The sequence below is a fragment of the Astyanax mexicanus genome, chromosome 14, assembly GCF_023375975.1.
Source record: "Astyanax mexicanus isolate ESR-SI-001 chromosome 14, AstMex3_surface, whole genome shotgun sequence".
Classification (NCBI taxonomy): domain Eukaryota; kingdom Metazoa; phylum Chordata; class Actinopteri; order Characiformes; family Acestrorhamphidae; genus Astyanax; species Astyanax mexicanus.
This window is the reverse complement of record NC_064421.1, coordinates 33,996,187-34,012,050: the sequence shown is the minus strand read 5'-3', so window position 1 is coordinate 34,012,050 and position 15,864 is coordinate 33,996,187. Positions and strand designations below refer to the sequence as shown.

Here is a 15,864-nt window from a genome sequence, read left to right as displayed (position 1 = left end):
TTGCAAGATTTCTCGCGGCCCCCGGAGCGTCTGGTGTTGTTCGTCCTTGACGTGCTTGACTTGGCTGATGTCAAGTGTCGCCTGGTGGCGGGCGTTAGCCAGTCGATAGATCTTGTTCACCCCTTCTCGAGTGTCCAGGTCGTCGTAGAGGCGTTGGTAGTGGGCGGCCTTAGCCACTGCGACTGCTCGCTTTGCCGCCGACTTGAGGGCACGATAGCGCTGGTGATCGGCGGTGTTCTGGGAGGCGAACCATACTTTCTTGGCCGCCTTCTTGTCCTTGACCGCCAGTTGCACTTCTTTGTTCCACCACCAAATTTGCTTATCGATGAATTTTCTGCCAGGTTTTGTTCGTCCCATAAGTTCCTCCGCCACGCAGTGGATCCGTGACGCCATGTCGTTCCACATGGCGTCAGCCGGCTGGTCGGTGTCAATTCCGAGGTTACTGATGGCATTGGCAAGTTGTTGCTTGCATTCCGGTAGATGCCACCACTTGATTCTCGATCCCAGGGTCGTGCGCAGCTTACGGTGTTGACCGAGGTCGAGGCGCATGTCCGATACGAGGAGGCGGTGCTGCGCTCCAATTGATTCTGATGGAATCACTTTCGCGTTGATAGCGAGCTTGAGATGTTGACGCCGGACGAGGATATAATCGATCTGGGTTGACCTTCCTCCGCTGCTGTAGGTGATCAGGTGAGGCGCATTCTTCCTGAAGAAGGTGTTAACGATCGCAAGGTTGTGTGCTTCGGCACACTCCAGGATGCGCTGGCCATCGTTGTTACGGGTGCCGTAGCCTTGGCCTCCGTGATACTGATGGAAGCCATTCCTCGTGGATCCGACGTGGCCGTTAAGGTCTCCACCGATCACCAGATGCTCTTCGGGTCCGATTGATTGGATCACAGCATCCAGCTGTTCCCAGAATTTGTCCTTCTCCTCGCAGGTGCAGTTGGTTTGCGGGGCGTAGCATGAGATTACTTGCAGGACCACCTCGCCTGAATGGATCTTGATTGACATGAGCCGATCTGATGTTCGGTTCACTTCGACCACACTGTCCTTGAGCTTCTCATTTACGATAATTCCTACGCCATTCCGAGCCGAGTTGTGGCCATTGTAGATGAGCTTGAAGCCTTCGCCGATGTCCCTGGCTTTTGATCCCTTCCACTTTGTTTCTTGAACGCACGCAATGTCGATGCGGCGGTTCTTCAAGGATGCGGCCAATTCGCGGCTTCTTCCGGTCATTGTACCGATGTTGATGGTTCCAATTCGAAGTTGGGCTAACTTCTTTGGCCCGCCTCGCCCGTGGGCGGGGGACCCTCGCTTACTGTTCGCGCCGTTCAGGTGAGGACAGCACACATCGCCTCCGGGGGACGCCCTAGTTGTTGCTACCAAATTTCGAGCTGGCATGTCCATTTTGGTGCGACCGACAATTCTCCAACCGATGCGTCGCTCCATCTGACGTTGGAAGCCCTCACCGTTTGCCGAGACCCCAAGGGTCCCGTTACCAGCCGTCGCCACGAGGAGGAGGTGATGGGACTTTGACGGCCCTTTATTAGCGCTTAGTGGCTAATGCTAATAATGCCGGATAACTAAACTGAAACGCCTGTATAACTCTGCACTTCAGCGGAGTGGCTTTACTGCTGCTTACAAAACTGACTGATGAAATTCATACATACAAAGCACCGGATTATATTTGGTAACTATTATTTTGATAATCACAGATTATTAATCAGATTAAAAAGTAAATATATGGATTATAATTTAATTAGTGCTGGACGATATGGCCAAAATTTATATCACGATATATTCCTTAATTTCGGTCGATACGATATAATTTCGATAACGATATAAATACTTTGTAGGCCTCAGAAAAACTGCTAAGAATCCCTGCAATGGAAATCTGTACACTACTGTCTGAAATTTTAAATTGAAGTCTTTAAAGCCTCCTCTCACAAAAAAACTGTAATACTTTATAAATAAAAAATGATCAGAATAAATCAATACTCACTTTAATTTGCATGTAGCAAAATAAAAACATGACATCCCTGTCAAACATAAACCTATAATCTATATACAAATTACCAATATAAATAACTTTACATTACAACAGAGGCAGAGCTTCTTATTCTTTTGTAAACATATTTAACAGATCAAAACAAAAGTGCTTCAACCAGAATAGGGAAGGGAACATGATATCCCTGTCAAATAAACAAACCTATATCAACTATAAATAACTTATATACAACATAAACTACAAAAGTGTTTTAGCCAGAATAAGGAAGATATTGTGTGTAGTGAATCTGCTTGAGGTGGAGGAACGGATGTATTACTGTTGCTGGTCGGCTCCACTCTCCAGAACAATTTGGAGCAAGCTGAAGTCTGAAGTTTATCAAACCTTTGAACGCCGAACCACTGAATTAGACCTGCCTCCCCCAACTATCCGCTCATTCTTCATCTAAAATGTCCTGCGATGAAAACGAGCGGGTTAGGGTCGGTTTCGTTTCATCGCAGGCGGGTTTTAGGTGCGGAGCGGAGATCCGATCAGTTAGAGTCGGTTTCGCTTCATCGCTGGAGATTTTAGGTGCGGAGCGGAGAGGAGGCGACCCAGGTCTAGTCTAGCCTAGCCTAGCCTAGCCTAGCCTAGCCTATCTGGCTACGTGCCTGTATGATTGCGTCATCACGCACTGACGTAGCCCGGCTATGTTGTAAATAATACATATCGATATATCACAAAAATGATATCACCGTTATTGAAACATTTCTTATCGCGATAAATACCGATATCGAAATATTGTCCAGGCCTAAATTTAATTAATATATATTCAACTTATTTGACGAGATCTTGTTCAGATATTAAATATTTTAGTACAACTATTGTTGTAATTGTAAAGAACTTCTAATTGTAAAGAACACTTCTACTCAAGTCACTTTTTTAATACAGCACTTGTACTCAACTTCTACTCAAATCTCAAATCTCTCTAGTACTTTATACATGCCTGCTTGGAAGCCAGTGAGTGCACTTGTAGGAGACAGGGTTACACAGAGACAGGTTAACAGCTAACTGGTGCTGTGGAGATCAACATCACATTAGCAGTGATGAGCCATCTAACCAACCAGTGCAGAGGACCTCTCTCAGACTCAGGCTGCTGATGGTACGCTGGCTGCAGCAGAACGAATCTTAAGATCGACTGATCAAAGTGGCAGTGCCTTAAATCTTTCTCTTTCTCTTTTAGGTGTTCTCTGCTCTGATAAAAGATGGACCTAAAGAGACTGATAAAACAGCCAGTCCTGCGTTGAGAAGCTAATGGCTAACAGCTGCCTTTGGACTGCATACAAAGTCACTTTGTTTTTACAATGGATTAAAATCCGAGGGGAGATGGCCGTCGCCTGCCTTCAGCTTGTGCTCTGCAGTATTAAGGAGGCAGACCACCGGTCGTTCTGTGGCAGCGAGACGCCTGAGTGAGGACATGCTGATCTGGACTGCTTGAATGAACTCAGCTCATGGTCCATCTCTTTTGAAAATAACTTTGTGTGTGTGTGTGTGTGGGTGTGTTTGAGTGAGAGTTGTGTGCGTCAGGTTCTCATGTAATGTGCCAGCCTTTTCAATGTTGCTCTCAGTAAAACACTCACACACTTACATAGACTCACATTCCTGCACACACAAGCACATCCACGCAGCCGCAGCTGTAGGGCTGCATGATTACGGTAGACTGTAACTGAGGTCATTTTGACTGTTGTGATTGTTATTAATTGAGTGCAATACATAGTCACCGCCCACTCCCATGATTCTTTTTTTTCCCCTTTATTTCTTTTTCTTCTTTTTTTTTTTTTGCACTAATCCCGGAAAAACACTCCAGTGCCAGCAAGAGGTTGATATGCCCTCTTGACACAGTCCACTAACATAATGATGGGGATTGATTAGAGATTGCTTTTCTCAACACAGTGTTTATAACTACAATTGCTTGATTAAAGTGTGGCTGTCGTTGTACTAAAAGCAATACGTTCATTGTGGCCTTTGGCAGTAGACGAATTGCAAAGGCCACCATACATGGTTAATGGTGCAGCCCTACATACAGTTGTGGTGGGAAGTCTACATACACTCATCTATGGACATGAATGTCATGGCAATATTGGGGGGTGGGTATATGAAATCAACACACAATTTTATACATATAGCATTAAAAATATTTATACAGTGCACTCTACTTGGATATTTGACCTCTCTTCTAGGCAAAAATAGATTAATAGAGTAGAGATTAAAGAAATGTGTTGGTTTCCTGGCACAGAACTTATTTTAAACACATTCCACATATACATCTGATAGATCTGAGGTCAGGACTACCTGAGGGTCACTCAAAAGGTTAATATTAGCCTCTTTTGTCCATTCCAGATACAGATACCTTTTAGACCTCCTTTTATGTGTGTTTGGAGTTGCGCTGAAGATTTCTGACATAGCCCTCCTTTGATGTTTTTACTATCAACATTGAAGAGCAGTATACCAGTTTCACTGGCAGCAAAACCACCCCAATGCAAAGCATAATGCTCCCAACACCATGTTTAAGAGTTGGTACTGGGGGTGGGCAATATGGCCCTAAAGTAATATCACAATATTTTACGGTATTTTGGAGATAACCGTACTCTTGCCGATATGACAAAACACGAAATAAAAAATATATATTTTATCACTTGTAACTGAGAAGAATTTGAGAAGATTTGTAACAGAAGTCAATGATCCAGAATGTCCTGATACTAATACTAATACTAATGCACTCCAAATATCTCCATATATCCAGGACTGTAAAATGAATGATTCTGGACAGATATAATCTATTGTTTCTAATAGATATATTATGGAGAACAGTGTAAATTTTTCTCTTGCTAAAAACAGCAAAAAGTAGTACCCTGATGTGATAATTAGGGGTGGGTGATATGGCGACATTATTGTGTACGATACAATATGGCACATCCCTAGTTGGTATAGCGTTTTGAATTTTAACATTTTAAACTTTATCTTTACTTCTACAAACCTACCTCTAGTCATATCTGTGGCCAGATAAACTCAATCTCCTCTCAAGTCTCCTCTGATAATAAAACATTCCTGCTGAAGGCTTAAATGTATCGGTGTTAAAGATGTGGCTGATTTCTCAACCAAAAATCTTTGTTGTAAATCTTGTTTGATTGTGCAGACAGTGACACTGGTGTACCAACTGCTTCCATTTTGTGGTAGGCCTGGTCTTTCATCTAGATTTGGTGACCTCAAAACCTAAGCCCTATTTGAAAGGGATTAGTTTCTCAGGGGGGTTGTGGGGTGATTTTCTCTTTTATAGGGGGTCCTCTGTGATTTTATTCCTGTCCAGAATGACCATGTATGTGTCTCTTTTCTTAGACGTTCTTAAATCTCTGAGTTTCGTCACCTCACGTTTAATAAAATAGCTATTTGTCCAATGCCACCCACTGTAATTACACTTTGGGTGCACATTTCTACAGAGATCCACATAAAAACAACAGCGAGTGGAGATGGAGGAGCTACTGAACGCAATGTCACTTGAACAAGAAAACCAAAAAACTCACTGGTCCTCCTGTTTTTTCAATTGCAGTCTGGATGCAAGAATTTATCACTGAGTAGAAGTGTGAAATATTTTTCACGGACGTCCCCCTGATAAACTAATCCCGTCCGGACATGTTTAAATCCAATTTAAATCCGATCATTCAAAAAAAAAAACATTTCAGGAGGTGATCTGAGATGCATCCGAACCACAAGTTTATAACAGTGTAAAAACACCTTCACCTCTCTCCAAAACACATTCCACACCCAAAGCTCCTACCAGTACAATCAAAACTCGTCCTAGTACAACCAAATCACAGATATTAATTGCTATGCCACAGGTGCATTTGCATAATTCATCCCACACAGTAATCAGGTGTCATTCCGACTAACCAGAGACGCATTTGTCCACCAAGTGTAAATGCATGCAGCTAAAATCTAATCAGCATATCAATTCAGATACCTGTGACATGAAGTGACCATGTATAAACAAGTGTAGATCTATGAATATCCTTCTACATTCTTCATTGAGCTCCTTGGACTTTCCCATTGTACTGTGTGTGTGGGTCAATCCAGCAAGTTCTGTCAAACACACATTTTATTTGGTCGCAAAGAAGCTGCCAGCTGTAGCCAATCATGATCACTAACAAGAACTTTGGAGGCCTTGGTTTTGGCAAGTTCTGAGTATCTGAGTGGGTTTGTGTATAATTTTGACAGTGTTGATTTCAGAAACCTTTCCAAAAAATAAAACCTGTGTACCATCTGAACCAGCTCTTGTTTTTTTTTTTTTCCTATTATAAAGGCATTTAAAATTTCAGTATTGCCATGATATTCATATCCACGATGCATGTACATAATTGTCAGCTGTAACAAGAATTCCCACTCATCCACTAGCAGTCTACAAATATGTTTCTAACCAATGTCATATACCCTGTAGTATCGCAACACACACACATGCAAATACACATATACATACATACATAACTACACACAATGCTGAAACCTAGCGTAGCTTTTCACCAGCTCATACCAAATATGTCCATATGTATGGTCACCAACTGCCTTGTGTCCAAACAGCTCTGAGGTGTCGCTCAGTCAAACAGCTCTGGAAAAAATTGAGACCACTTTAGTTTCTGAATCAGTTTCTCTGATATTGTACAGACAACCTTTCTCCCAAATTCTTGATAAAAATGTAATTTAGAGCATTTATTTGCAGAAAATGAGAAATCAGGCAAAAAAAGTTCATATTCATAAAGTTTTTAAGGGTTCAGAAATCAATATTTGGTGGAATAACCCTTTTTTATTAAGTTTTCATGCATCTTGGCATGTTCTCCTCCACCAGTCTTACACACTGCTTTTGGATAACTTTATACCACTCCTGGTGCAAAAATTCAAGCAGTTCAGCTTGGTTTGATGGCTTGTGATCATCCATCTTCCTCTTGATTATATTCCAGAGGTTTTCAATTTGGTCAAATCAAAGAAACTCATCATTTTAAGATGTCTCTTACATATGTTTTTTCCAGAGCTGTATGATGGAAAGGGGTCAGCATGTTAGTTTGGGGCTCATTTTAAAGGTAATTTATAAGTATCACTGGTTGAAATCAGTATATAGGTTTCCTGCACTCTATGAATTGAGTATCACATTTTCTATTGCAGTACAGTACTGATATATCAAATATTGGCCAATACCAATATGTACAGTGTATGTTACTGTGACTAATCATAAATATTTATAGAAATATTAGTATTTACTTTAGTTTTTACTATTCTGAAATGCCAGACAAGGGTTAATTGTTGGCACAAATAATTATTTCAGTAAGACTAATGTCAATCGTATTAAATCCAATTGTGCTCTTGTTCTATTTATTACATTTTGAAAAGCTCACTTTTACTACAGTTTGGCCCAGAAATATCGTATTCAGACAGTGACACGATCTTCATCATTTGGGCTCTGCATAAATTACACTGGATTTGTGAAACAAAATGATCTTATGAAGCGTTTAGGAATTACAACCATTTTCCCCTTACAATGTGCACGTTATTGTTAGTAGCGTCAAATTAGACTTCAGCCAAAAACATGTAAAGAAGCCAGCCCAGTTCTGGAGCAGCATTCTTTGGACAGAAGATTAGTCTGTATCGGAATGATGGGAATAAAGCCTTGGGAATAAATGTGGTCCACAGACCCTCGGTATCAATTAACATCGCTGTTACAGAGCCATTTCTCTGACAGGACTGTAATTTAGAGTGGAATTTTTACACTTTTAATATTGAGTTATAGATATTGCACTAAAATTTAATTCTTGTTCATATGTATTATTAAAAAGGGAGACCAACCTCACCAATGCTATATGATCACTATAATTTATACTGTAGATTCTTAGCTGGCTATCTAGAAATTAACAGTATGTATGCTGGCCCAAAGTTGGATAATGCCATCTCTTGACACACTTTAAATTTAGTAGTAATGCAGTACTGCGTATTGCTTAACTTCAGTGGGAACTCACCAAAACAGCTAGCTAATTTGTATGGCTGTCAACATTAACCTGTTTATGCATGCAGTTAATCTGGAATTTTTTTAACACAAATTAAAAGCTTCAAAACTATTCAGAGATAATTTAATACAGTAAATCTACCCTAAGATATTATAATACAGTAAAACAACCCTAAGATGATATACAGTAAAAAAAAAAAAAAAGCTCTAGTCTGCCAGTTGTTAATCACACTACGCCATACTATATTTCTTAAGGGATTGGCACCAATAATACAAATCCAAGTGTTTTTAACATTGATTACCGGTAATTTACAGTCATATGAAAAAGTTTGGGCACCCCTATTAATCTTAATCATTTTTAGTTCTAAATATTTGGGTGTTTGCAACAGCCATTTCAGTTTAATATATATCTAATAACATATGGTTTATTGTACTAACAGAAAATGTGCAATATGCATTCAACCAGTGCAAAAGTATGGGCACCCTTATCATTTTATTGGTTTGAATACTCCTAACTACTTTTTACTGACTTACTGAAGCACAAAATTGGTTTGGTAACCTCATTGAGCTTTGAACTTCATAGCCAGGTGTATCCAATCATGAGAAAAGGTATTTAAGGTGGCCAATTGCAAGTTGTTCTCCTATTTGAATCTCCTCTGAAGAGTGGCATCAAGGGCTCATCAAAACAACTCTCAAATGATCTAAAAACAAAGATTGTTCAACATAGTTGTTCAGGGGAAGGATACAAAAAGTTATCTCAGAGATTTAACCTGTCAGTTTCCACTGTGCGGAACATAGTAAGGAAATGGAAGACCACAGGGACAGTTCTTGTTAAGCCCAGAAGTGGCAGGCCAAGAAAAATATCAGAAAGGCAGAGAAGAAGAATGGTGAGACCAGTCAAGGACAATCCACAGACCACCTCCAAAGAGCTGCAGCATCATCTTGCTGCAGATGGAGTCACTGTGCATCGGTCAACAATACAGCGGACTTTGCACAAGGAGAAGCTGTATGGGAGAGTGATGCGAAAGAAGCCATTTCTGCAAGCATGCCACAAACAGTCACCTGAGGTGTGCACCTTCAAATCAATAAAATGATAAGGGTGCCCATACTTTAGCACCGGTCAAATTTTGGTTTAATGCATATTGCACATTTTCTGTTAAAATAAACCTCATTTCAATCCTCAGTACAATAAATGTAAGGTATCACCCAGCGAGTGGTTTGAACCCAGGTAGATGGGGTCACTAAACACGCTCAACTAAGTGAGCTACCACAGACCCGTGGTAATTTGAACCCAAGGGCAGAGCAGTTAGATCTCAGAACAGGTAAACTCAAGAACCAGAGAAAACAAACAAAAAACACTTCCTAGTGTAAAGCTCTACAAGGTTGAGACAAAACATAGGACGCCAGGAGAAGACTGGCTACCCCTAGATGGCAGGGGAAAACTAAGAAATAAGAAATGCAAAAGGGCTTCCCTGAATCAAATAAACTTGAAAGAAACAAAGCCCAACAAGGAATGAATTACTGTGCTTGTTTTTTTTTTTTTTTTTTTTTTTTTTTTTTTTTAAACAAGAAAGGGACTTGAAAGTCAGAGGAGATTTTAAACTCGTAAGGTGAGGGGGAGTGTGGGAACTCTCAGCCCTCTAGTCTTTCAGCCTGTATGGTTTGGCTCATGTGGAGACAAAGATCCAGCAACCAGAACTGAGCTGTCTGTGCTCTTAAATAGTCCTCCTGCCAGGTGTAGGCTGTTGTGCTTGATTGGCTCTGGCAGCCACTCCCTGCTGCCCTCTGGTGGCTGCAGGTGGAGCTTGCCTGGAGCCAACCCTTACAGGACCCCCCCCTCGAGGAACGGCACCTGACGTTCCCAACCCCATGGCTTGATCACGCCTGAATGTACGAATGAGCCCTGGGTCCAAGATGTGACGGGCAGGGACCCACGAGCGCTCTTCTGGACCATAGCCCTCCCATTCGACCAGGTACTGGACCCCACCCCGAACACGCCGGACATCCAACAGACACTTGACAGTGTAGGCGGGACCACTTCCTATCATGCGTGGCCCCGGTGGGGTGGGAGTGCCAGTAGTACATAGAAAGGGCTTCAGGCGTGATACATGAAAGGTGGGGTTGACACGAAGCGTGCGGGGCAGGTCAAGGCGGTAGGCCACTGGGTTGATCCTGCGAAGGATCTTGAATGGCCCAATGTATCGGGGGGCCAACTTGCGAGGACTTCCTCGTAAGGGAAGATCCTTGGCAGAAACCCAAACCCGCTGACCAGGGCGGTAGGAGGGTGCTGGCCGTCGCCTACGGTCTGCATTCCTTTTCTGTGCAGAAACGGCAGACCGGAGGGCCGTGCGCGCCCTCTGCCACGCTCTACGGCAACGCCTAACAACTTGTTCAGCCGATCTTATGCCAGTGTCTGTCTCTTGACCTGGGAACATGGTTGGAGCAAAGCCAAACTGGCACTCAAATGGGGACATACCCAGTGAGGAGTGCCACAAGGTGTTGTGAGCAAATTCTGCCCAGATCAGGTGCTCAGACCAAGAGGACGGACTAGAAGAGGCCAGACAGCGGAGGGTGCGTTCCAGGTCCTGGTTGACCCTCTCTGTCTGGCCATTGGACTGGGGGTGGAAGCCAGATGACAGACTGGCCCCCGACCCCAGTAACTGGCAAAAGGCCCCCCAGAATCGACTGGTAAATTGGGGCCCGCGGTCAGAAACAATGTCTTTTGGTAACCCATGAATACGGACTACATGGGTAAGTATCAATTCTGCAGTTTCCTTAGCGGATGGTAACTTTGGTAGAGCAATAAAACAACAGGCTTTTGAGAATCGGTCGACTACCACTAATATTACAGTATTGCCTCGGGAGGGAGGCAGTCCCGTTATGAAATCTAGGGATAAGTGCGACCAGGGACGTGACGGGATAGGCAGTGGGTGTAGAAGACCAGCAGGTCTACTTCTGGGGTCCTTATTTCGGGCACAAACAGAGCAAGCAGCAACATAGGCCCGTACTTCAGGTTCCATGCGAGGCCACCAAAAGTGTCGTCGCAGGAACTCCAATGTTCGAGTTACTCCCGGATGTGCTGTGAATGAAGATGCATGTCCCCATTGTAAAACCTGGTTCCTAACCGATTTTGGGACATATAACCTTTCTGGGGGACCCCCACCTGGGTCCGGTTCTTTCAGGGTGGCTCGCTGCACAATGCTTTGTATTCCCCATTGAATAGGAGCAATGATGTGAGCCTTTGGAATTATTGTTGTGGGTGGTTCTATAAGAGATGGAGGTTCCCACTGGCGGGAGAGAGCATCAGGTTTTATGTTCTTAGAACCTGGTCGATAAGACAGGACAAAATCGAACCGGGCAAAGAAAAGAGCCCACCTGGCCTGGCGGGGGTTCAGGCGTTTAGCCTGCTGTATGTAGGACAGATTTTTATGGTCCGTCCAGACCAGGAATGGGTGCTTTGCCCCCTCCAGCCAGTGCCTCCATTCTTCAAGTGCCAGTTTCACTGCCAACAATTCCCGATCACCCACATCATAATTCCTTTCAGCCGGGGTAAGGCGATGCGAAAAGTAGGCACAGGGATGCAGTTTTTGGGAGAGCCCAGCACGCTGGGAAAGGACTGCACCCACGCCAATTTCAGATGCATCCACCTCAACCACGAATGGAAGTTCAGCATTTGGCAGCTGGAGAATGGGAGCTGTGGTTAGAAGCTGTTTGATTTTGTTAAAAGCTTCCTGGGCCTCCCTGGACCAATGAAATCTCCCTGCTGTCTTCCGTGTCAAGGCAGTTAACGGGGCAGCTACGGTGCTGAAATTTTTAACAAATCTGCGGAAGAAGTTGGAGAAGCCCAGGAAGCGCTGGACAAGACGAACTGAAGTTGGCCGGGGCCATTCCTCCACGGCCCAAATTTTTGATGGGTCCATGCACAGGTGGTTGTGAGAGACCACAAACCCCAAAAAGGAAATTGACTGTGCATGGAAAAGTGATTTCTCCAACTTAACGAAAAGGTGGTTCTCCAGGAGCAGCTGGAGAACTCTCCGCACATGGGTTATGTGTTCATCTACACTCTTGCTGTAAATCAGGATGTCATCGAGGTAGACGAATACATACCTATCTAGGGCCTCCCTCAAGACCTCATTTATAAAACGTTGGAAGACAGCCGGGGCATTCATCAAACCAAAAGGCATAACCAAGTTTTCATAATGTCCTGACGGAGTGATGAAGGCTGTCTTCCATTCGTCTCCCTCTCTCACCCGAATGAGGTTGTAGGCGCTGCGCAGGTCCAGCTTGGTAAATACCGAAGCCTGCTGCAGTGCCTCAAATGCTGAGGTCATGAGGGGCAAGGGGTAGCGATCTTTTACTGTTATTTTGTTCAGCCCTCGATAGTCGATGCAGGGGCGAAGCCCCCCATCCTTTTTCCCAACAAAAAAGAAGCCTGCACCTGCTGGAGAGGTGGATGGCCGGATAAAGCCCAGTGCCAAAGCTTCTTGAATGTAGTCCTCCATGGCCCTGCGTTCGGGTTGCGACAAGGAGAACAGGCAGCCCCTGGGGGGGCTACTGCCAGGAAGAAGGTTAATGGCTATGTCAAATGGTCGATGTGGAGGTAAGAACTGGGCTTTCTGTTTACTAAATACATCACCAAGGTCCCAATACTCCTTGGGAACTTTAGATAAGTCCAGACCCTCTAGACTGGGGTTGTTGCCACTCACAAAACCCTTGGGAGTTTGTAAACAGGAAGCCTGACAAGTAGGACCCCACGATCGTACCGACTGGGTTAACCAGTCGATATAAGGGTTGTGGCGTTGAAGCCAAGGGAACCCCAAGACCAGGGGCAACTCTGGAGCATTGATAACAAAAAGACTTAACTGTTCAGTGTGTGGACCAATCCTTAAGGTGATAGGACTTGTCCGAAAAGAAACTACCCCGGGCTCGAGGGCACGACCATCAATGGCTGAGATTGGGAGGGGCTCCCCCAAAGTTTCAAGGGGCAAGCTCAATTCTTTGGCCAACCCAGCATCAATAAAATTGCCAGCTGCTCCTGAATCAACAAAAGCCTGAAGGCGTGCCTCAGCTGCTCCCCACAGAAGTGTGGTGCTGAGGAAGACTCCCTGAGCTCGGGGAAGGCTAAGCGTGTCCGTCAAGGGTTTCCCCTGCCCTGACGGACAGGCTCGTTTCCCGAGAGCTCAGGACAATCTGGGCGATTGTGGCCAGAACGCCCACAATACAGACACCTCCCCTCACGTATTCGGGCCTCACGCTCCTGTCGCGAGAGGCGTGTGTGGCCTAATTGCATTGGCTGCACACCTGAGTCAGTTGAGCTTTCAGATGAGTGGAATGGTCCTGGACTGTGTGTAACTTTGCAAGCCAACTCTGACCCACGAGTCCTGCGCCTTTCTCTGATACGATTATCCAGTCGTAAGGTCAGGTCAATAAGGTCATCCAGGGAAGTGGATGGGTCTCGGTGGGCCAGCTCGTCTTTAAGCTCTTCGCTCAGACCATGATGGAATGCGGCCATAAGTGCTGTTGCATTCCACCCACTCTCAGCCGCCAATGTGCGGAAGTCAATAGCATAATCTGCCACAGACTTCCTTCCCTGACGCATGTGAAGAAGACGAGAACTTGTCTCCCCACTGCCTGTAGGATGGTCAAAAGTCCGCGACAGTGAAGCTGCAAATTGGGCCGCAGAGGCACACACCATTGGTTGGTGCTCCCAAATAGGAGTGGCCCAAGCCAGGGCCCGCCCAGTCAAGAGGGAGATAATGTATGCTACTTTGGCTCGTTCTGTGGGGAACCGTGATGGTTGCTGTTCAAAAGCCAGAGAGCACTGGAGAAGGAAACCCCTACACCCCCCCGGCTCTCCAGCATAGCGCTCAGGAGAAGGTAGATGTGGCTCCATACGAGGGGCAGGAGGAACAACAGGGTTATCTGCCACTTCCTGTGCTATTGCCTGGGGAAGCACTGGGGCTTCTTGGGTGGTGGGGTTGGCCCGGGCGAGTAGCGCAGTAATCCCTTGCAGCTGGGAGAGAATTTGCTGCAGGGCCTGCTCATGCCTGCCTATTGTCGCCCCTTGGCTGCTTAGGGCAGCCTTTACATTAAGTCCATCTGCTCTGCTGGGTCCATGTTTGGCTGGATCTTTCTGTAAGGTATCACCCAGCGAGTGGTTTGAACCCAGGTAGATGGGGTCACTAAACACGCTCAACTAAGTGAGCTACCACAGACCCGTGGTAATTTGAACCCAAGGGCAGAGCAGTTAGATCTCAGAACAGGTAAACTCAAGAACCAGAGAAAACAAACAAAAAACACTTCCTAGTGTAAAGCTCTACAAGGTTGAGACAAAACATAGGACGCCAGGAGAAGACTGGCTACCCCTAGATGGCAGGGGAAAACTAAGAAATAAGAAATGCAAAAGGGCTTCCCTGAATCAAATAAACTTGAAAGAAACAAAGCCCAACAAGGAATGAATTACTGTGCTTGTTTTTTTTTTTTTTTTTTTTTTTTTTTTTTTTTTTTTAAACAAGAAAGGGACTTGAAAGTCAGAGGAGATTTTAAACTCGTAAGGTGAGGGGGAGTGTGGGAACTCTCAGCCCTCTAGTCTTTCAGCCTGTATGGTTTGGCTCATGTGGAGACAAAGATCCAGCAACCAGAACTGAGCTGTCTGTGCTCTTAAATAGTCCTCCTGCCAGGTGTAGGCTGTTGTGCTTGATTGGCTCTGGCAGCCACTCCCTGCTGCCCTCTGGTGGCTGCAGGTGGAGCTTGCCTGGAGCCAACCCTTACAATAAACCTCATTTCAATCCTGAAATATTCCTGTGTCCATCAGTTATTAGATACTTCAAACTGAAATGGCTGTTGCAAACACCCAAATATTTAGAACTAAAAATGATTAAGATTAATAGGGGTGCCCAAACTTTTTCATATGACTGTATTTACATTTAATTACCCATTATCAAAGGTTATGTTCACATTACCAGGCTGAAGTGACTCAAATCTGATTTGAGCAATGTGACTTGTAATGTGAAAGTAGCCAAAGTCTTAAGAAAGAAAAAGTGTGATTAATCTTCAGTAATCATAGATTTTTAATTTGATTCATTTGCTCATTTTCATTTTCTTAATCGATTGGCACCACTACTAATTAACTAAAACAGATTTGTGGATGGATAACAGTAGACAGCTCAACAGTACAGGTTAGCTAGCTGTAGCATAGATAGCTTGTTTGGGACCCTGAACCTCTTGACTGACTAAATTTGCAGTTATTTTTGGCTTGCTTGAAACTGAAAAAATAAACCCAAAATGTTGACAAAAATATAATCTAACGAATTAAAAAAAAAAACGAAATTCTCCACACAGCCAAAGAAAATTACTAAAACTTGTAATACTGAAAAAAACGGGGAAAAAAAAACGGAAAAACGCGTCTGGGGATGAAATTAAACAAACCAAGCCACACTCACAAGTAAACAAAAGAATGGACAAAAACAACAATCTAAAGACTGTTAAAATGGTATTAATATAACAGCTGGAGAGAGAGAGAGAGAGAGAGAGAGAGAGAGAGCGCTGCAATAAAAAAAATGGCTAGTGGAAGTGATGACACGGAGACAGACACCGATTCTCCTTATGAACATTTTCATCACCTGGTAAGAAACCCACAATTGCAGTGTCATGAGCAAATGTCTACAATGAGCCGTTTGAAAGGACGTATAGTGATTTCTAGCTTGTAGTGTGAAAAAAAGTATTTATTTGAATATCTCACGAAAAAAGTAAAATGAACTGAACTTTGAACTAGTTCAGAATTAAAATTGTGAACTTTGAACGTGAACTGTTCACTTTGAGCATGTATAAACTG

The 15,864-nt window shown here is 44.0% G+C and overlaps 1 protein-coding gene across 1 annotated transcript in view; it reads left to right on the top strand.

Annotated features, from left to right (window-relative positions):
• The window catches only part of tbc1d12a (TBC1 domain family, member 12a), a 48,859-nt gene extending 42,553 nt beyond the window's left edge, over positions 1-6,306 (top strand). The window contains exon 13 of the mRNA XM_007238106.4: positions 3,228-6,306. Within this exon, the coding sequence (XP_007238168.3) occupies positions 3,228-3,299 (72 nt within the window). The 3' untranslated portion in view covers positions 3,300-6,306. The remainder of the gene's footprint in view (positions 1-3,227) is intronic.
• Positions 6,307-15,864: the final 9,558 nt, after the last annotated feature.